The 21230-nt window shown below is 40.1% G+C and overlaps 1 protein-coding gene and 1 long non-coding RNA gene across 5 annotated transcripts in view; one reads left to right on the top strand and one right to left on the bottom strand.

Moving 5' to 3' along the window:
- LOC131689560 (uncharacterized) overlaps positions 1-4216 on the bottom strand; it is a 42357-nt gene extending 38141 nt beyond the window's left edge. Inside the window, exons 1-3 of one of the 2 annotated variants that reach the window (XR_009305503.1) lie at positions 3676-4216; positions 3272-3619; positions 1304-3089 (exon numbers count right to left, since the gene is read on the bottom strand). This is a non-coding gene — a long non-coding RNA (uncharacterized LOC131689560). Of the gene's footprint in view, positions 1-1303; positions 3090-3271 lie in introns of both variants that reach the window. The other variant, XR_009305480.1, reaches the window with a different exon arrangement.
- Positions 4217-4645: 429 nt separating this feature from the next.
- Positions 4646-21230, top strand: part of LOC131690772 (transcription elongation factor SPT6) — a 752894-nt gene continuing 736309 nt past the window's right edge. For 2 of the 3 annotated variants that reach the window (XM_058977965.1, XM_058977166.1), the window contains exons 1-2: positions 4646-4892; positions 4978-5050. In XM_058977965.1, coding sequence (XP_058833948.1) covers positions 4854-4892; positions 4978-5050 — 112 coding nt within the window. In that variant the 5' untranslated portion in view covers positions 4646-4853. The remainder of the gene's footprint in view (positions 4893-4977; positions 5051-21230) is intronic. The other variant, XM_058978767.1, reaches the window with a different exon arrangement.

Consider the following 21230-nt stretch of genomic DNA (forward strand, 5'->3'; position numbering starts at 1 on the left):
TAAGAAATATACTGAATTAGTTTCATTTGGCATGAAATTATTGTAATATTTGTATGGCTTGTATCAACAGTGTATTACTTGACGAATTGGATTGTTATCGACGCATTGAAAAATATTTCCGGTACTAACGTATTTTTGTGTATTAGCGTATTTTCGACGTATTATCGACGTATTGAAAAATTCTTCCAGAAGTAACGTATTTTAGTGCATTAGTGTATTTTCGGCGTACTAAATGTATTAAGGTGTATTGGAGCATTTCTCGTGTATTTTTTCAATTGGGTATTTTCAATTCACTTTGAATGGGAAGTGAATTGCCCCTCGTGGGTACCCGCATAAATCTGTACCATATGCCAACCATTGAATCAAACGTTGAAAAACCATTTTCAATATGGTTCGTTCAACAATAGATTAACCATTGCCTAGTATAATATCGAACATAACCAGTGTCGTTTTTTCATGCTCGACCATACAAACAACAGGTCGTTAAGGACAGTCACCATACCAAAATGTGCTGTTTTCCATATACATTTTGACAACATCCCATTCAAGAACCATACAGATTATGGTGGCATGCATATTTTAGGTCTAGCGATGGATAAAATATTAGCTGGAGACAAAAATCTCTTGCTCTTCAACATTTCAATTCTATCGATTGATGAAGTTTTATCTTGTTACAGGCTATCTTCTGAAGAGAGAGCTTCGTTGACACTAAGGTGACTGACGCTTTATCCAATTGAGCTATCGCCGTAATATTGCAAGGCGCGGATTTTTGATCATATTAATCTACAGGTTTTTGGAGCAGCGTAAACAGATATATGAATAACAAAGCCCACCAGAGCAATATTAACCTCTGGCGCCAAAGGACAATGTAATATACAAATCTCCAATATAGGATACACGGAAGGTATTGGAAATAGTAACTAAAATGGGTATGGTCGAGGGCGTGACACTCTTTTATAAAAATATTTCACCTGGTTTTATACTTTGTATGACTCCCTATATTTTTTTATAATTGTCTATAAAAGTTATAACTGTACTCGAATCGTAGAAAGTTCGAAAAAAAATTCGAACACCCATTACCATAGTAGCCTAGTTACCGCGAGTGATTATAAACAATGAAAAAATGGTTTTGCATAAACAAGAAATGGTAAGTACCCAAATATTTTATATAATTCTAGGTGTTTCTAGTTAGTATCCAGCTCCAGTGACATAATCGATCCTAATTAGAATAGGTTGTGTCACTGGAGCTGGGCACTAACTAGAACCAGCAAAAATTACGGGCTCATTTGCTGGCTGGACTTACCTTCGGGGGTCTCCTGGTTTAGTAAAATCGGAGCCATACACAAAAACGCAGCTTTGTCAAGTCCCAGTCTTGGTTTCTACAAGTTCTTTACCTCAAAACAGGTCTGTCTTAATGCCGATAATAATTCAGCCATCCCAACCGCAACAGCAGCAAACAACCACAATTTCAGCGTTCTTCAGTAACATTTCACAGCAGCACATTAAGATTTTCCATCATCCGACCGGGATATAGCAAAAACTATGCTTCTGCCACAGAGTTTGAATCCCGATCCTGCAGTTCCCGCTCCTATCTCCGATGCCTCAATTTGATACTAATCATCAGAATGACCGCTTCAACAACATCGTTGGCTTCAAGTTCTGCAACCTTATCAACTTCGCGTTTTTCCAAATATTGTCGACGTGATTCAATCCTCAACTTGGGTAGCAACTTGCTCATCCACTTCGAGCTTCTCCTCTAAATCGGACACAAGATCGCTTTGGATTTGCAAGAAACATTTCGTCAACGGTTTGTATCATAATTCGTTTTGTTTCTTTTATTTTATGAGTAACTTTTACAGGAAGAACTGCGAGTCCATATGATTTTGCTGATGTCGAGTGGGTTCCAAGCCTCTGCTTGGATACAACTGAAAGTTTCCTAAATGTAGTAGATGCAAAATTTGAAAATGTAGATAATAGTAACTTCCTGCGGCAGAGCCAATATATGGATATGGAAAAACCTGTCGTCTATGTCAAGAGAACATTGCTCTGATGTCTGCACTGCATCCACTTCCATCACCCTTGTATAATCGTCGTTTAAAATGGCTTAATAAGGAAATTGCTGGCATTCAACTACCTTTCAAGACTGAGTATACAACAATTTTGCATATGAGCTATGTCTAACAAAACTAGAAGAGTTTCACACTTGGCGTGAACGTCAACAGATCATCGACTCTTTAATTAGAACGTTTCGGGAGAACGAAAAAGACCGCCGGAATGTCCCACCAATACCAATCGTGTCTAATCCCATTGAACGACTAATGGAAGATTATATGGAGGAGGTTCTCCCGTTAAACTCGTCTAATGGAGAACGTGGAATAAAGATTAAACATGAAACGATATCAACGATACCTGAACGAGATGAACAATTTGATCAGCTGAAGAATGAAATTTTTTTCCGCGATAGAACCTTTTGGTGTAGAATTGGCTCGAATTGATACTGATGTTTCAGTGGTTTCTCCCACAGAGATACCTTTGGGTGGAGAAAAATAGATTGATCAGAAAGATGCTAAAAAATTAGGAGATAAATGGTGGAACTAAATCCCAAGAAGAGTCGAAGGTAGTTGTGGAGAGCACGATTTATGTATTTATGGATTGATTTTAAATACGTTTGCAATACAAAAAATGTGCGTTCTTATGAAACTCATTGCTGAATACTAAATCGTATGCCATTGTCTCGAAAATTCTGCATAGTCCACCGATAGAAGTTGATATCAATTTCGTAGGATTCGTTGCGGGTATCAATTTTGACGGTTTTCTTGTTTTGTTTCATTGTTTCAGCAGATCTACCACCAAGACCTCGGCGTCCTATCTTGATTTGACAATTGATGGGATCAACTGTGAGAAACAGTTCCTAGATCCTAATGAACCGCCGCTCCAACCAATCTTCTGAAGCTACTTGAATCCCAAATTGCTTTCGTCGATTTTCTTCTCCTTAAAGTCATCAACTATATGACCCGGCGGTCTACAGTTTCGTCAATTTCTTTACATTCGACGCTTTCGTTGTCTAGATTGACGGATTGCTTTTTCCGCTGAAAGAAAAACAAACACTTTGATTAATTTTCCTCTGTATTCTAACTAAGTATCTTCCTTGACCTGATGTAAAGTATAACTAACAGGCCCTCGTATAATTAATAAATTACAATTACAATTACAATTACAATTACACTGAAAATTTTTGGAAAATAAAGTGGTAGACAACAAAATATCTTACAACAATTTTGTAGCAATGGTTAATCATCTTTTTCAGGAATGAGATCTTTACATTTTTTCTAACCGGCTTATCCGAATCGCCTATCGCGTCAATCAGTACAAGCGTTCCCACCTTTGTTTGGCTCAAGATTTACCCTCCGGCATTTCTCGACATGTGAAGCTGCACATGCTTAAACTTACTCGAGTATTCCGTTCGCAGTAGAGCACCGCTGTGAGAAACCTGATCTTCCGGTCCTTTCCGTTGTACTTCGGATGCAGCAGCATTCGAAGCCGAAACGAATGTTCGCTGAAGCTAATTTCTTCTTATTGGCAACCCCGTCCAACAGCTGCTTAAGACGTTCCATCGTCTCTGGGGAGTAGCGAAAGTGTAGCAATTCTACATACACAAACACTGAGCAAACATACGAGTTCGTCGTCCGGAATTCAGTGTTGATGTAGTTCCATGAAAATACGCCGAAGGTCCCAATGCTCATCCAGCTCGTAGCGCGTTCTGTAGTCGTCGATGTTTCAATACAGATTGGTCTTCGGTTCGGTATTTTGCGAAGCATATTTACGGCATGAAATAACTAAAGATTTTTCATTTCTCATATCGGACAATCAAACAACACGTAAACCACAAAATGACACCCGTGGATGGGAATCATTATTGGATTGCTTATACCTACTACTCCATCACAAGTAGTTATTCTTCTGCAGTGTAATCAGGTCGGTTTCGGTGGTTTAGTATGTGGCACAAGTACAAAGGCTTCCGTTTTCATTGTTGGATTGATATTTTCGTTTGTCGATCAATTTCAATTCAACAATAGGTTTGTTCCAGTATACGGAAGTCACTCCGGAGTAAACAGGAGCAAAAAATCTTTGCTCCTTTTTACTCCGGTTTGCTACCAGAAGAAGAAAAAAGAGAAGAAGAGAGTACAGGAACGATTTTCTCCGGAGTACTTCCAGTTTCTCCTGGTACTGGAACAGACCTAATGTCAACAATAATAAATGACAGCTCATAAATCCACAGCACACTGAGAATATGTTCGAAAACAAGTTCAAAAATTCTATGGTTATAAAGTGTATAAAATTATAATGTTGTCTATAATTATACAAAAACGTTATAATTGCATAATATTTTATAATTTATTGGAAGTGTCACGCCCCTTGGGTATGGTAGTATAACAGTTCAATTATAATGGTGAAATATATCAGTAGTATTCCCAATATGGTGAGCATTATACGAATAGTTTGGAAATGGTTCCGAAGATTTCGGGAATGGTATTTATTTATACGGGTACTTGATTTTATCAGTGCATTCGAATTTACGCTTCGGTTTTGGTACAGTGTAATTTCAGTTTGTGTTGGAACAGCAGATGCTCTGGCTCTGGCATCCCTGCAAACGTCAAAGTTCGTGCGCTCTTTTCTTGACTGGCGGTGTGGTGTAACACTTTATTTATTAAAGCGTTTTCAATGATTGAAATTTCGATTCATTTATTTAAAATCAGTTAACTTTTCTCGGAAACAACAACAGTGTGGTCTTCTACTAGATTTATATTACTAAAATACTGTCGAAATACAACCGGAGAGTGTAGTTTAATAAGATGGCTGATTTTCTCGACTCCGAAGCAGAAGAAAGTGAGGTATTTCTATTACAACTATCGCATATTTTATGTTGATTTGCTCAACATTACCACTCTATTTGATATTTTTGTATGTTATTTCTAGCAAGAGGATGAATTTGAGCGTAAATCAGCGAAGAAAAATAAAGCTTTGAGCGACAGCGAAGAAGATGAAGAGGGTGAGTGAAAGACTATTAAATATCAATTTAATCAAATTTTGATTTAGAGCATGTTCAGCAGTGTTTGATTTGTAATTTTATTAGTGTTAGCGAGAACCTGGTAGTGAAAACGGTTTTTCAGGTCAAGTAAAAATAACAATTTCCTTAACCTGATATGAAGCTTACGCTAACAGGTGTCGTTGCAAGTAACCATACAAAATACAAATACATTACATTTTTAATAAATAGAAGGACTAATATACACGTCAATTGGTTCTGGTTTTGATAGCCTTTTCAGATCTCGTTTAGTGATTTCTTGAAGCTAGTGATTGTTGGCTTATTCTTCGTTTCAGTTGGAAACGCGTTCCAGCTAACGGCTGCGTAAATCAGCACACTTTTTCTGCTGCTGGTAGTGTTCATTGGGATGTGGAATGAGCTTGTGCGCTCAGAGAAGCTTTTCTGAAGATGTTCCAGGATATATCCGGGGTGCAATTCGTAGAACCCACTATGCATGAAGCAGTTGATGCGAAACTGGCAGTGCTGCATGAGGTCCCGCCCTAGAATTGTGTTGCGGACAGCGGCAGTAGACTCCCTTCTCCGGATGTTATACACAAAACGAACTCCGGCTTTAAAGCATCTTAGTAGTTCTCTTAGCTGAGTTGAAAAACCTGGAACAATTACCGTGTCACTGTATGTTGGATAAGGTACGATAACTGCTAGCATCAGCTTCCTGCGTGTGGGTGTCGAAAGGACAGATGTGAACCGGCGAAAAGTCCTGTGCTTTGAGGTAGGATGTTACCTTGTTTGCAGAAAATTATAGCCTGGGTTTTGCGTGGGTTGGCAATTTCAGGCATGCTATTAATATATAGGGAAAATAACTGCACTGAGGCAGGATCCTTGGGGAGTTCCATCTGTGAGTACTCTCTCCGCTGACTTCTTCCCATCCACTTTGACAAGCTGAGTACGGTGCTTCAGGTATGATGTCAACAGGTCGTATGTATCAGCATACAAACCATACTCTTCCTCTAGGTTTTCGCGAAGTATCCGGTGATTAACGCAGTTGAAAGCAAGTGACAGGTCGACAAGAACCAACACAGTACAGTTGCCTTCGTCTAGGTTGGTATAGATATTGTGTACGATTTTTATTAGGGCGGTGGAGTGCTATGACGTTTCCGATATCCTGATTGATGTTTGGCAAGCAGCTGTATTTGATGGTTGTCCAGATAGCTAGAGATTTGGTCGAGCAGAATTTTCTCGAATATTTTAGAGATGACTGGGAGGTCCCTAATTGGTCGATAGTCTTTTGGCTAGTACGGATTGGCAGATTTTGGAATCGGCGTTATGATGGCCTTTTTACAGATTTTCGGAAACTTGCAGCTATCGATTAGCGAGGATCAAATATTTCCTGTTGCGCATGTTGTAATTTCGTATATCTTCTTAGACACATTGATTGAATTCGTGTGTTTATAAGCGAAATCCATTATTAGTGAAGTCCGGAAGTGCTCTTGCTGGCAAATCACTTTGGTGTACTGTTCGTGTAAGCAACTGTAAGTGCCCGTCAATGAAGAAGTCGTTGAGTAGGTCGATGCGGATTTTTAGTAATGAGTTTTATATTGAAGAGGAAATTGTTGGCCGTTGAAAATCAATAGTTAAGTAATAATAGTTAAATTATGCGCAACAACGAGCTTTGCCGCCTACACTGTTTACTGACTTGCAAATTGCAATTACGCGAAGAAAACGGATGAAAAGGTTAATTGCAGAAGGTTTGGCAGAAATATGTTTTTCCCTGCATCGCAAAATATATTATGCTTATTGTACGATCTGTGATGTATTTTTTGAACAATTTCCGCAATATAACTTTTATCGATTAGTTTTAATTACAGTAATGTAATTTGTTCAACAAAACATGACATGTTTCAATTGCAATACGTTTTCAATGTAGTAGCTACTTTCTCCAGTTTTTTTTCATTTCGGTATAACGGTTGACGAGTTTCCACCATTTTGTGATTTATAATGGTAATACAGTGAAGACCCGTTTTTATCAGCCCATATGTAAATTTTAGGCTGATAAAACGGGGACATTTACAAAATCGGGAAATATAATTTTCTTTCTTTTTAATCAACCGATGCTCTTAAAATATTCTTTTGTCCCTAGATACAGCCGCTTAACTCTTTTCAGATCTCTAAGATAACAAAAATATGCTCAAGAAACGATTTACTTGAAATCAACTTGGTTTATCTGCTAGAGCCCATCTAACTGCTATCAGTTTCATTTTCTTCTTCTTTTTTCATTTTTCTTTTGATACGCAATTCTCAGTTCGACATAGATCGTTCATGAGGGCCTAAATCAGTGATGCCGCAAGTACAGATTTATCTCGAAAGGTACAGATTTCTGAAGCATTTTTGGCACAGATTCTATACGGTAATAAACATATAATGATCCAAGAGCCTAACGACCTGTTCAGGGTATCATCCATACAATATGTGGAATCGTTGGACTATATGGGTTAAAGTTTGTATAATTTTTTTATTAGGGTACAGATTACAGATTTTTTTTTTTAAATTACAGATTGGTACAGATTTTTTACATGACAGCAAGGTAAAATAATTTAACCCTGCGACGCATCCCAGTAAAAGTTGAGTTAGGCAGCAGTGATGGCAAGAATCTGAAGTGGAGCTGGTACTGATTGAGCTTAAACTGAAGCTGACATTATTATGCAATATGCGAGAAACATGCTTTCAGCAAATCAAAGGGATGATGTCTAATAAAAGCTGAGCGAATCTTCTCGGAGTGCATACGTTTACTCTGAATTCCTGCAAGCCGGTTTCTCGCATCTTTTTGATATTTCCAACCCCATCTCAGTTTCTCGCCGTCACTCTGTTGGCCACCTTTGGTTGGCAAACAAAGTGGCAGTGAGAATTTGAGCTGTAGCCGATATTGACATTACCCAGTTATACTCATCCGGAATTCTAACTGCTTTCTCACACTACTTTTACAGTGAATGGCAAGTTACGGCGCCGCCTTTTAGTTTACTGGGTTCTTGCGGAATTCCAGCTCAAATAAAACAACTGAGTCAGAATGTCTGGTTTGATTTGCCCGAATGGAAAATTTTAACAACCTCGTTATTGTTTGGGTACAGAATCCGGTCCTTTTTTTCGATAGCAGAGTACAGAAACAAAATATTTTTCAACTCCCGGTACAGATTTAATTGTGGCAACACTGGCCTAAATCGCTAATGTAAACAAACTGAGTTTTCGCTATTATGCGACTAAAATACTGCAAGGTAGCGGTAAAAATGATCGAAAACATTTCCTTTTGAGATTTCCACTATGGAAATATGCCAAAATGTAATGGTGGATTATGAAAAAAGAATATTTTTGTTCGTTTAATTGTTTCTTGTGTGCCACAAAATTATTAATGAAACAATTTATTTTCCTGATTAAAGGTCCCTCTCGCAGGTTGATGGGATTGACGGTATTGTAAACATCATCAAGCCACAATAGATTCAATAGAGTTATCTAAATATAAGGACCTTCGCTCTTTTTAGTTTTTATTTGCACCAAGTTCTACTACTAGAGGTTAATTAGTTCTCATGTTAATAATCCACCAAACATTATGACTACTGAGGATTTGATTTATATAAGAAGCCCGCTTCAAGATGTTGATTACAATACGACTCGATAGTGGTGTGTCGAGGAGGCCGGGAGGGCTGATATGAACCTTTTATCTGTTCTATACCTTTCCTCTATTTACCAGCTCATAACCAACAATCAACCAGTAACAAATAGATAATTGAGAAAGGATGTGCTATGTGTGGTGATTGGCTATTCAAGTATTAGTAGTGTTTGAAGTACTAATGTATGTCTCATGTGATGATCATAACTTCAGCTGTATCTTGTACCTATCTAATCTATTACGTCTCTCATATATTGTCTTTTATTTCTTCTTTTCGAGTCCTATACTGCCATTCTACACCCGCCTTCAGCTGGGTCAACAAAGATGGTGATAGTGAACGTCTTAACACTCACACATTCTCAAACGCGGTCTCAGCGGGAACCTACAAAAATACCATCGTGCACGCGATTACGACTCGGTCACGTCCGAAAGTCTATCCTTGATCTTAGAAGCCTAGGTCCATGCCTTCAGCTGGACCAATTAAGAAAATACGCCCATACCTATTAGACAACACGTCTCATGGCGACATGACCGGGAACCCTATCGATATAAACGATCCCGCTCTCTGCCAGAATTCTAACCGCGCACTGAAAATTTAATATCAGACTCACGGTTCGCGCGACCATTCAAGAACACACGTTACAAAATCACGTCAGCGCACAAACGTTAGAGCCCCTCGCGATTTTCCAAGCAACCTACGAACTCGCAAACATGATTACACCCCGGTGATAAGGTGAAAATCTCAGCACTCATAAACTTACCAACACGATCTCAAGCGTCAACCTACAAACTCCCGCGCTCGCGCCATCATGAATCAGGATCGTCCGGCAGTCTCTATCCTCAGTACAAACAATCTAGGTCCTTGTTAATTAATAAAAAAAATAATAAAATTGAAAAATAACTCCCATATCCACTAGACAAAACGTTCCATGGCGACATGACCGGAAACTCTAGTGATATGGGGTAACTCTCGCTCTCTGTCAGATATGATCGTACACCGAAAACTAAAGATCAGAATGACGGTCCGCGAATATATAAAGCGCCGCAGGGTTTCAAAATCGAATTTATACACGCGAGGTCACATACACGCGAGCACACGCGACAAACACGTCAACATACGAACGCTTAAGCCCTTCGCGATCATCTACGCACACCTATGCCCGAGATCGCGTAAACTTGATAACACTCCGGCAATTGTGTGAACGTTTTAGTACTTACGACGTTACAAACGCGGTCTCAAACGCGAACCCGCAAACGCGCGCGATCATGAATCGGTCACGTCCGGAAATCTTTAGCCTTCATTCTAGCAATTTAGGTCCATACATTCAGTTGGACCAATCAAAAAAAAATAAAGCTCATATCCACTAGACCACGCGTTCTACGGCGACATGAATGGGAATTCTAATGATATGTAAGAACCCACTTTCTTCTGGAATCTGAACCGTACACCAAAAAACAAAAATTAAGTATCAGATTCACGGTCCGCGCGCGATCATTCTAGAACACACGCGAATATGCGAAAGGCACACGGTTATGAAATAGAATGTATACACGCGAAGTTCATACACGTTAGCACACGCGACATACAAACGCGCACGCGACATACAAACGCACACGCGATCGAGCACGTTAACGTACAAATGTTCGAGCCCTTCGCGATGATACACGCGATCGCGAGTCCCTACGCCCGCACATACCTGAACCGTACAATGAATATCACATTCAGAATCACGGCCCGCTACAATTGGCCTAATGCAGTGTTTTTTGGGCGACATTGCCTGTCTCGTCTGCAAATTGTAGTATGTGATTCTGACGGGGAGCCCTTCCGAGAACCTAGCTCTACAGCTCCAGTAGGACAACTCTCGAAAAAAAAATAAAATTTATTTTCCTGATTAAAGGTGAAGAATAACGAAAATTTTGTCTTGCAATACCATCATTCTGTAACCGGATTATGCTACTACCGCATAAAAAAGTTTCCATTATGTCACATTGGCGGTTGCCCGTGTGCATTGTAAATATCCAAAACTATTGATTTTTAACGGCCAACAACTTCTATTCATTTTCAACGGACAACGAATTTCCCTTCAATATAAAACTCATTACTAAAAAGTTGAAAACATTTCCATTTTCACGCATCGGCTGACCCCCCTGCGCATTGTAAATGTCAAAACTATTGATTTTCAACGGTCAACAATTTCCCCTTCAATCTAAAACTCATTACCAAAAAGTTGAAAACATTTCCATTTTGACGCATCAGCGGACCCCCCTGCGCATTGTAAATGTGCAAAATTATTGATTTTCAACGGTCAACAATTTCCCCTTCAATATAAAACTCATTACTGAAAACTTGAAAACATTTCCATTTTGACGCATCGGCGGACCCCCCTGCGCATTGGAAATGTACAAAACTATTGATTTTCAACGGCCAACAATTCCTCCTTCAATATAAAACTCATTACCAAAAAGCTGAAAACATTTCCATTTTCACGCATCGGCGGACTCCCCTGCGCATTGTAGATAAAGAAAACTATTGATTTTCAACAGCCAACGAATTCCCCTTCAATATAAAACTCATTACTAAAAAGATGAAAACATTTCCATTTTTACGCATCGGCGGACCCCCTGCGCATTGTCAATGTCACAACTATTGATTTTCAACGGTCAACAATTTCCCCTTCAATATAAAACGCATTACTTAAAACTTGAAAACATTTCCATTTTGACGCATCGGCGGACCCCCTGCGCATTGTAAATGTACAAAACTATTTATTTCCAACGGCCAACAACTTCTCCTTCAATATAAAACTCATTACCAAATGGTTGAAAACAATCAATTTTGGCGCATCGGTGGACCCCCTGTGCATTGTAAATGTCCAAAACTATTGATTTTAAACGGCCAACAACTTCTTCAATATAAAACTCATTACGAAAAAGCTGAAAACATTTCCATTTTCACGAATCGGCGGACCCCATGCGCATTATAAATGTACAAAACTATTGATTTTCAACGGCCAAAGAATTCCCCTTCAATATAAAACTCATTACCAAAAAGCTGAAAACATTTCCATTTTCACGCATCGGTGGACCCACCTGCGCATTGTAAATGTACAAAACTATTGATTTTCAACGGCCAACAATTTCCCCTTCAATCTAAAACTCATTACCAAAAGGTTGAAAACATTTCCATTTTGAGGCATCAGCGGATACCACTCCCCCCCCCCTCCCTGCGCATTGTAAATGTACAAAACTATTGATTTTCAACGGGCAACAATTTCCACTTCAATATAAAACTCATTACTAAAAAGTTGAAAATATTTCCATTTTGACGCATTGTAAATATACAAAACTATAGATTTTCAATGGCCAACAACTCTCCTTTCAACTATACTATGTGACCGCTAATATTTTGCTTGCAATCCTTTCCTATAGCAAGCGAAAAAAGAAATGCCGCACATTCCAATCTTGCAAATCTAAGCCATGAATGTCGTTCACTACATTCATTTTTAACCGCTGCTATGAAATTTATTTGCAACAGTTCCAACGCAACGGATGATGAAAGTTAAACACGTGCCATTCACATACATTCGCAACTGCTAGCGAACGAAACCCAACTACGGCAGCAAGCCGAATAACCGAACTTTCACGAACATGTAATAGGCACGCTCAGCAGCACGAACGTATTTGCTTTTCTCTCGTCCGTTTACATGCATAACAGCTTTAGGTAAACTTGGAGCGTGCCGGTCGCGTTGGTTTTTTCCCGAACTTTCGCATAAAAATGTCATTTGAAATGACTTCTTCCAGCCTTGGTTGCGATTTAGAAGGAGCTTCAGGCCGTCAATATGGCATTCAAGTTCTTGAACGTTGAGATGTCCGATTCGGAGATTCGAAAAGTTAGGCATTGTTCGATATACTGTCTGAGTCTGTTTAGGTAGGATGATTGTGGTTTATTGCGAGGAGATGGCGGATTCATTCGCCAAAGCATCAAATAACATAGACGAGTCGTCGGATTCCAGTAGAGCACAGGTATGTTGTATTAGGTGATTTATATCTTGTACACAGGTGTAACGGTTTTGTCCAGCGATCCGAATAGATACTGGGTTTTTTTTCGAACGTATACGGATTGTAGTACTCCTTTGCGTGCGAAACACGTTGATAGAGAGCATTATGTTTGCTGTGAAGCGATTTTTTTTTATTTTTATTTATATATTATTTTCTATTTGATTATCTCTCCCCTAGGTTGACGGGTTTGACGGTATTGCAAACATCTTCAAGCATATTTCAGCGTCAGTTTTAAAGAAGCTCTGGCAAACAACTGCTTTAAGATGGTTATTGCATTACGCCTCGATAGTGGTGGATCGAGGAGACCGAGAGGGCTTATGGGCCTTTTTTATGTTTTGTGTTTTTTCATACTCTGCACCAGCCCAACCTAACAGTCAACTAAGAGCCTGTACACACTGGTGTGGCCGATTGGCGGGTCGCCGTGGATTGACTTTTTCTGTGTTTGCTGACATTGTTCAACAGCTAAACGGCAGTCTTTGTGAGCACGGCTTGCAGTGGAAGTCATTGTGTGTCGATTTATCGGTCGACCTCGTCAACGCGCACAGGCGCATTAAAAAAAATAACAGTTGAACCCTGTTAGTTGTAGTTTTTGGTACTAGTGTACAATTGTGTGCTAGTCGTGTGTCTATCTGTGTATGTGAGCGTCTGAGTATAGTGAGTCTAGTTTTGTACGGTATGCAAACTAGGCTCGATGGCGGATCCAAGACATGTCTCGATCATATACATTTGGAACAACATCAGATGTTGTTTCAAACTGTTCTCAATCCTATTCTACAGCTCTCACAACGCCACCCATGTTACGGCTTGCTAAGGTCAAACTGGTGTCGAGGGAGGTCAATTGAGGTTGTCTGACATTCTTGATGGTCACATCATTAGCTTATGCATTAGAATCGTCAGAAAGCCTTAGTTGATTATAGAATTAGGGAGTTTTTTATAAAATTATACATATATATTATTTTTGCTTCAGGTAGTTGATATTCGAGCTTGTAGAATCCCTTGAATGTCTCATATACGAGTTCCGACGGAAATTGAGGATTCGATGAAAGAAATTTCTTCTATGAGACGGTCGACCGAGGGCGTCGAAATGCCGGAAGAGATGAGCGGCGCAAAGCTAAGAAATAAGTTTCTAAATGTCATACAAATCAGTGCATTCGCCGGAAGGTTAAGTATGAAAGATCTTTTGAGTAAATGTTCCGACGGAAATTGTGGATCCGATAGAGATCCTTTCTATGAGACGGTCGACCGACGGAGTCGAAATGCCGGAAGAGATGAGCAGCGGCAAGCGAATTTAACATGAGAGAATGAAACTATTGAATGAATTGAATTTGAAATGAAATCTGTAAGTAGCACTAACGAAATTCTTAATTTCAGGAACTGCACGGTGCCATCTCGCTGGGCCTGCGGCCTTTGACTGGCATGGTCCATTCTCATTGATTCGGAAGTCTTCTTGGCTGGTTGGTAGATATGTATTCCTACTTGCAAGTTGATCAATTCGCTTGGGTGGGGGACATGTGGATCCTACTAGTTATCGACTCTTTCGATCGTGGGTATGAGGCTAGTTCAGGAAAGGAGTGCAGGACTGGCACCTAAGAGATAGTTATTTACTCAGGACTTTTTCTTACGATTACTTAACTCGACCAAGCACACCGGCTCTCAGAAATGATAAGCAACCCTTTCGGGTCGGTGTGGCCTATTCGAGTCGAGCCAGGCGGACATTCGGTTTGAGCAAACTTTATGGGGAATAGTGGATAAATCTTTCTTATGCCCTTTATGGGCAGAGATTCTTTTTGCGAAATCCTAAAATGCCTTCACTGGTCCAGCTACTCAGGATAATAATAATAGAAAAAATTGAGGGTTTGTCTGGTCCATAATGTAATGAATACATATATTGACTAGAACAGGGATAATCGATTTCTGTTATAAGATAGAGATGAAACAGCACAGTTGTAGGAAAAGTATTCGCGAGTAAGAACTAATACTGCTAGTATGTTTACCGTTTCAATTCATAGTCGATTGATCCGCTTCGGACAAAAAGGAGCAATTAGGAAGAAACAGAAGCGGATTCAATGCGAAATTTGTCAATATGCCGTTGACCCCAAGGCGATGATAGGATGACAGATTAGATGACACGACGTTACACGCTCTAAACTTGTGCCAAATAGTTTGTATTTATGTATGAAAGTATGTATGAATGACCCTCTCCTAGGTTGACGGGTTTGACGGTACTGCAAACATCTTCAAGCATATTTGAACAAACAACTGCTTTAAGATGGTTATTGCATTACGCCTCGATAGTGGTGCATCAAGGAAACCGAGAGGGCTTATGGGCCTTTTTTATGTTTTGTGTTATTTCATACTCTGCACCAGCCCAAACTAACAGTCAGCTAAGAGTCTGTGCACACTGGCGTGGCCGATTCGCGGATCGCCGTGGATTGACTTTTTCTGTGGGTTGTGTTTGCAGACATTGTTCAACAGCTTAACGGCTGTCTTTTTGAGCACGGCTCGCTGTGGGAGTCATTGTGTGTCGATTTATCGGTCAACCTCGTCAACGCGCGCAGGCGCATTAAAAAAAATAACAGTAAAACGCTATTAGTTGTGTTGTAATAATTGTAGGTTTTAGTACTAGTGTAAAATTGTTATGTGCTAGTCGTATCTGTGTATGTGTTCGTCTGAGTATTTGTGACATATGGATCAGGGAATGGATGCAGAACTGGCTTATATGATAGAATAGTGGGTAATCCTTCTTGGGATCACTTTTTACCGGTGTTCAATTCGTGCATTCGATTCGATTCATTCGGATTGGATAAATGAAGGTACGATGATTTATATATATATATATATATATATATATATATATATATATATATATATATATATATATATATATATATATATATATATATATATATATATATATATATATATATATATATATGTATATATATATATATATATATATATATATATATATATATATATATATATATATATATATATATATATATATATATATATATATATATATATATATATATATATATATATATATATATATATATATATATATATATACTCACTAACACAATCGATTGCATATGCTTTATTCTTTATTAGTCTTATACACCAACAGGCATACCAAAGCCCCAATGGTGTTGGTCTTAATAATAAACTTATTACTAACATTCAAGTCATATACACAAATAGTGGTCATACAATAATTCACAAAAACGGTAAAAAAGTCAAATGTGGTTAAAAGATTGATTAAAAAGTCTAGAACTCGCTGACGCAGAGTTTGTCTAGACACGTTGAAATCGAAAGCTGAAGCAACCTGGTTGAAAATCCTTTGTAGACCAGTGATGGCTCCATGCATACTATAATTAGTGCGTCTGAACGGTAATCGAAGCATAATGTTGTTGCGTAATGTTAGTGGTGCGACGTTTATATTAATTTGTTCTAATATAGCTGGGGCATCTATATGACCTTGCAAAGTGTCGGCGATGAACAAAGCTCTTGCTGTATTCCTTCGAACATAAAGGGGTTTCAGTTGAATCAGCTGACACCGTTTTTCATAGCTAGCTAATCGGACAGGATCTCTCCACGGCAATCTACGGAGCGCGAAACGTAAAAAGCGACGCTGTACGCTTTCAATTCTCTCAACGCCGTTATTGTCGTTTGGGCTCCACACTTCATGGCAATATTCTAGGATTGATTGGGATAAAGCGCAGTACAGCGATTTGAGACAATAAACATCTGTAAAATTTTGGGCCATCCTGAAGATGCATCCTAGCGCTCGAGACGCTTTACCGACTGCATAACGTATGCGGAATGAAATTTGGACAACGCTTCCAGCATTAAAACAAAAATGCAATCGGTTGCAAAGCATCATACTAAACGTCATACTCTAGGCACACTTATTTTAAACATCCAGTATTAATTTCGACCCGCTAGGAGATACCATGTGAACGAAATGGCAGCGAACGCCCAATCTGGCACCTAGCTATTATGCCAAAAAAAAAGTTTTGGCGCATTGGAGAATTACGGCATACCTTTTGTACCAAAGGCTGATAAACCTCCAAATGTATCACAACTTCGCCCAAATGAGGATTTCTGGAATAATTTGAAGCAGAGAGTACATGCCAATAATTTTCGACCTAAAACAAACTAACGTGATAATCAAAATTAAGAAAGAAATTAAGAATATGCCAACATCAATTTTTTTGACTCCTTTGCAAAAAGTTCCTATAAACTATCATAAAGCTTCTCGAATGGGCTCATTTTTTTCTACATTAAGTTAATAAGCTGACAAATGTTTTCATATAGAGGGAACATTTAATAAATGGTTTTCTACAAAAAAAATTGCCTTTTGAAATTTGTCCAAATTTATTCCGCATACGTTAGGAGACGTGTTGTTTGAACGTAAGTTAAGAATCCCGAATCACTCCCAGGTCCTTCACGTGACTGACGCGTTAGATTTCTGTTTCTAGAAGGCGGTACTTAAAATAGATCGAATCCTTCTTCCGTGAAACAATATTACCGAGCACTTCTTCGGGTTTACATACATGCGGTTCATGGTACACCAGTCAGCAAAGGCTTGATGCTGCTGTTGGAGAAATCTGCAATCTTCAATTGTACGAATTATGCGAAAAATCTTGAGATCATCCGCGAACGACAATCGGGGAGTCTTCAGAATTAGATGTACATCATTGAAGTATATCAGAAACATCAACGGTCGCAAGTGGCTTCCTTGAGGTATTCCTGACGTAGAAGTGAATATAGGGCCCTGGCAATCTTCTATGACAACCGCTATCTCTCGGTCTGTGAGGTAAGATCGAAACCACATTTATTCCAAGTCTCTCCATTTTTGCTATTGTGATATCGTGGTTTAGCTTATCAAAAGCTGCAGATAAGTCGGTGTAAACGACGTCAGTTTGAGCGCGACGTTCCATACTCTCTGTTATGTGGGATGTTAAGCATAACAGGTTAGATGCAATTGACCGCCCGGACGTGAAACCGTGTTGATCGTCACTTAGGTACTGCTTACAGTGAGGCTGAAGAGGTTCCATAATCACCAGCTCGAACAACTTCGAGACAGCACTCAATGAAGTTATCCCACGGTAATTATTGACGTCTCGCTTATTGACCTTTTTATGAACTGGGAACATGTTCGCTGATTTCCAGCAAGATGGAAAAATACCTCTAGTAATAGATGATCTAAAGATCTGAAGAAGCGGAGCAACCAAAACTTCGATGTGCCTTTTCAGTATCGCGGAGGGGAGCCCGTCGGGTCCCGGATTGAAAGATGACTTAAGTCGAGAGGAAGCTCTGGTAATCATCGTTGCATTAAAATCGATAGCACCCAGAGTGTGACCCACAAGTGGAGCTCTGCTAGCAACGAGTTCGATTTGCTCAATAGTTAGTGCCTCATCTGTGAATAAAGGGCGAACACGAAATTATTGAGACACCGAAAATGTCATGCCAATTTTCTTATAATGTTTAAAATCAAACCAAAATTTTAGGGTAGTTTTATACATATATTTACTTCAAAAATCAAAAGAAAAGTTAATCGATGGAGGCTTGTGTGTAAAATTGAACGCATTTTTGCTTGATACCCTCCATCAAAGTCTTTACAGTGTCATCCGGTACCAGTTTCTCAGTTTTTTCCATTTTCTTAACATGTCCTTCTCGTCTTTGACTGTCTTCTTGCTCTTCCAAAGTTCCCGCTTCATCATTGCCCAGTACTGCTCCACCGGGCGCAGCTCCGGACAGTTTGGCGGATTCATGTCCTTTGGAACAAAATGAACAGAATTAGCCTCATACGACTCCAGGACACTTTTAGAATAGTGGCATGATGCCAAATCTGGCCAAAATAGCGGAGCTTCGACGTGCTGCTGCAAGAACGGCGAAAAGCGCTTCTCGAGGCACTCAGATTTGTAGATCTCGCCATTAACTGTGCCCTTAACAAATTTAGGCACAAATCCCCGACTATGTACGGGGAACGTGCCATTTGAGCCAATATATTCTGATTCCTGATTCGACATTTTCTTCATAGAACTTGCTCTTGCCGGTGAAAAACTCCACCCCGGAATTAAAATCGGCTTTTATATACGTTTCGTCGTCCATCACACAGCAGCCATATTTTGTCAGCATCTTCTCGTAGAGCTTCCGTGCCCGAGTTTTAGCCGTCGATTGTTGCCGCTCATCGCGGTTTGGGAAGTTCTGTACCTTGTATGTATGTAGTCCAGCTCTCTTCTTTGCATTCTGGACGTAGCTCTGAGACATGCCGATCTTTTTAGCCAAATCACGTCTTGAGACGTTGGGATTTGCTTTAATCATCCGGTTTACCTTTCCCTCCGTCTTTTTGTTCTCCGGTCCCGGTTTTCTTCCAGATCTTTTGCCGTGGTCCAACGTCTACCGCTCCTGGAACCGCTTCAACACTCTGGAGACGGTTGAATGGTGAATGTTCAACATTTTTCCCAACTGCCAGGTCAGGAAATTCCAGGTGTTTGGAAAGAATTTGTTCTCTCGACTCGCGTTGGTTCACCTCCATTTTCGTTGTATCGAAAAACACGACTTCGAGTTTGACAGCATGGAAACAATACACATCAATGAGAAAGTGTGCAAAATTTGGTTGATTTTTACCCAATGGTAAAAAAGTTATACCCTGTTGAATGTGTCGCAATAATTTCGTGTTCGCCCTTTACATTCGCGAATTTTTCTGACAGAAGTGCACATATGTCTCGAGATGTAGTAGCTGTGTTCCCATTGAAAGTCATAGACGACGGCAGTCCTGATTCCTTGCGCTGCTCGTTCACATATTTCCAGAAACGTTTAGGATGCGACTTGAGATTACGCTGAATATTTTGCTGATATCGATAGAAACAGTGTTGACTGTACGAGTACGCATGGTTGAAACTGGCGTAATAGTCTCTGAGTGATATTGTGCGATACTTGGTAAACCTCCGTAGGGCATCTCTCTTTATAGACTTCAGCCATCGCAGTGTACTCGTTTGTCATGGAGGGCCGGTTTGTCGACGGTGAACTTTCTTTGGAACATGCCTGTCAATAGCGTACACCAGAACGTTTGAAAAGGTTTGAACTGCGGTTACGACATCTTCGGGGTCCAGAATATTTTCCCAATCGATAGTGGAAAGAAGGTCCGCGATACTGCGATGATCAAATATGCGAAACGGTAATATATCGAAGTCATGCACCACAGAGCTATCAATCGTGGCGATCAGTGGAGGATGATGTGCCACTGGTTTTACTAGGGGAGAGGGAGCCGTCACTATTGATGTGGCGGAAACCTGGTCGCTGACAAAACAAAGATCGAGATGGCGGCTATTCTCATTGGCAATAGGATTCATTTGCAGTAACGTGGCTGAGCTATAGCTATCAAGTAGCCTCACTGCACATGGGTGGAGAACGGAATGGTCCGAATCCGGATAAAGAAATCCATTACGGGAAGATTTCTATGAAATGCTAGGAAGATTAAAATCTCCTAATACCATGATCTCATCAACATCGTTAGCATCTTCGAGGATAGTAAAAACTGAGCTGCAGTGTGCTTCAACGTATTCGGTATCACGAGCGCGGTCGGGTGGAACATACAACGCACACAAGTACAACTTACGGTCGCCAAGCTCAATAATCGTCCAAACCTGCTCTAGACAATTCCAAGAAGTGTTCTCGACGATTCTTGCCTTCAAGCCGGTTTTAACCGCTACTAATACGCCGCCTTCAGTGGATTTTCCGCTGTTGCTAGGGCTCTGGTCACAGCGAAACACCTCGTATTCAGTACCAAACACCTGACTGGAAAGTGTGTCATCGTTCAACCATGTTTCGACGAAGACAATGATGTCAAAACTCTTATCGGAGACTGCAAGACGGTATTGCTCAACGATTGAATTAATACCACCAACATTTTGGTAATATAGCAGCAGTTTAGCCTGTCGTTGATCAATGCTGTAAATCGAAGAGCTTTGAGGCAAGGAAGAGCTCACAGATGCTTTGTACTTGCCTAAGATTACGGAAGACCCCTCGTCCCATCTCCACCACAGGACCGGGACGGCTGCTGGTCGCTGGCAGGAAGGGCTCAACTGTGGTAGGGGGACTAAGGGCTTCCTCACGGCTGGCGGCAAGTGTGCGTCCCGGTGACCGAAGAGACGACATTACGTGGGATGTATGCTCCCATATGCACTCATAATATCTCATTCAAAACGTACAAACGTCGCTAGCCTTCGCGATAACACAAACCGGGTCTCAAACGCGAACATGCAATTGTAATCATCCACACATACTCGCGATCTCGCCAACAACCCACCGTTCGCGCGATCATGAGTCGGTCACGTTAGGATGCCCTCGTTCTTAACAGCCTAGATGCATGTCTTCAGTTGGACCAATAAAAAAATGAGGCTCGTATTCATTAGACAACACATTCCATGGAAACGTGACCGGGAACTCTAGTGT

The sequence above is a fragment of the Topomyia yanbarensis genome, chromosome 1, assembly GCF_030247195.1.
Source record: "Topomyia yanbarensis strain Yona2022 chromosome 1, ASM3024719v1, whole genome shotgun sequence".
In the NCBI taxonomy this organism is placed as follows: domain Eukaryota; kingdom Metazoa; phylum Arthropoda; class Insecta; order Diptera; family Culicidae; genus Topomyia; species Topomyia yanbarensis.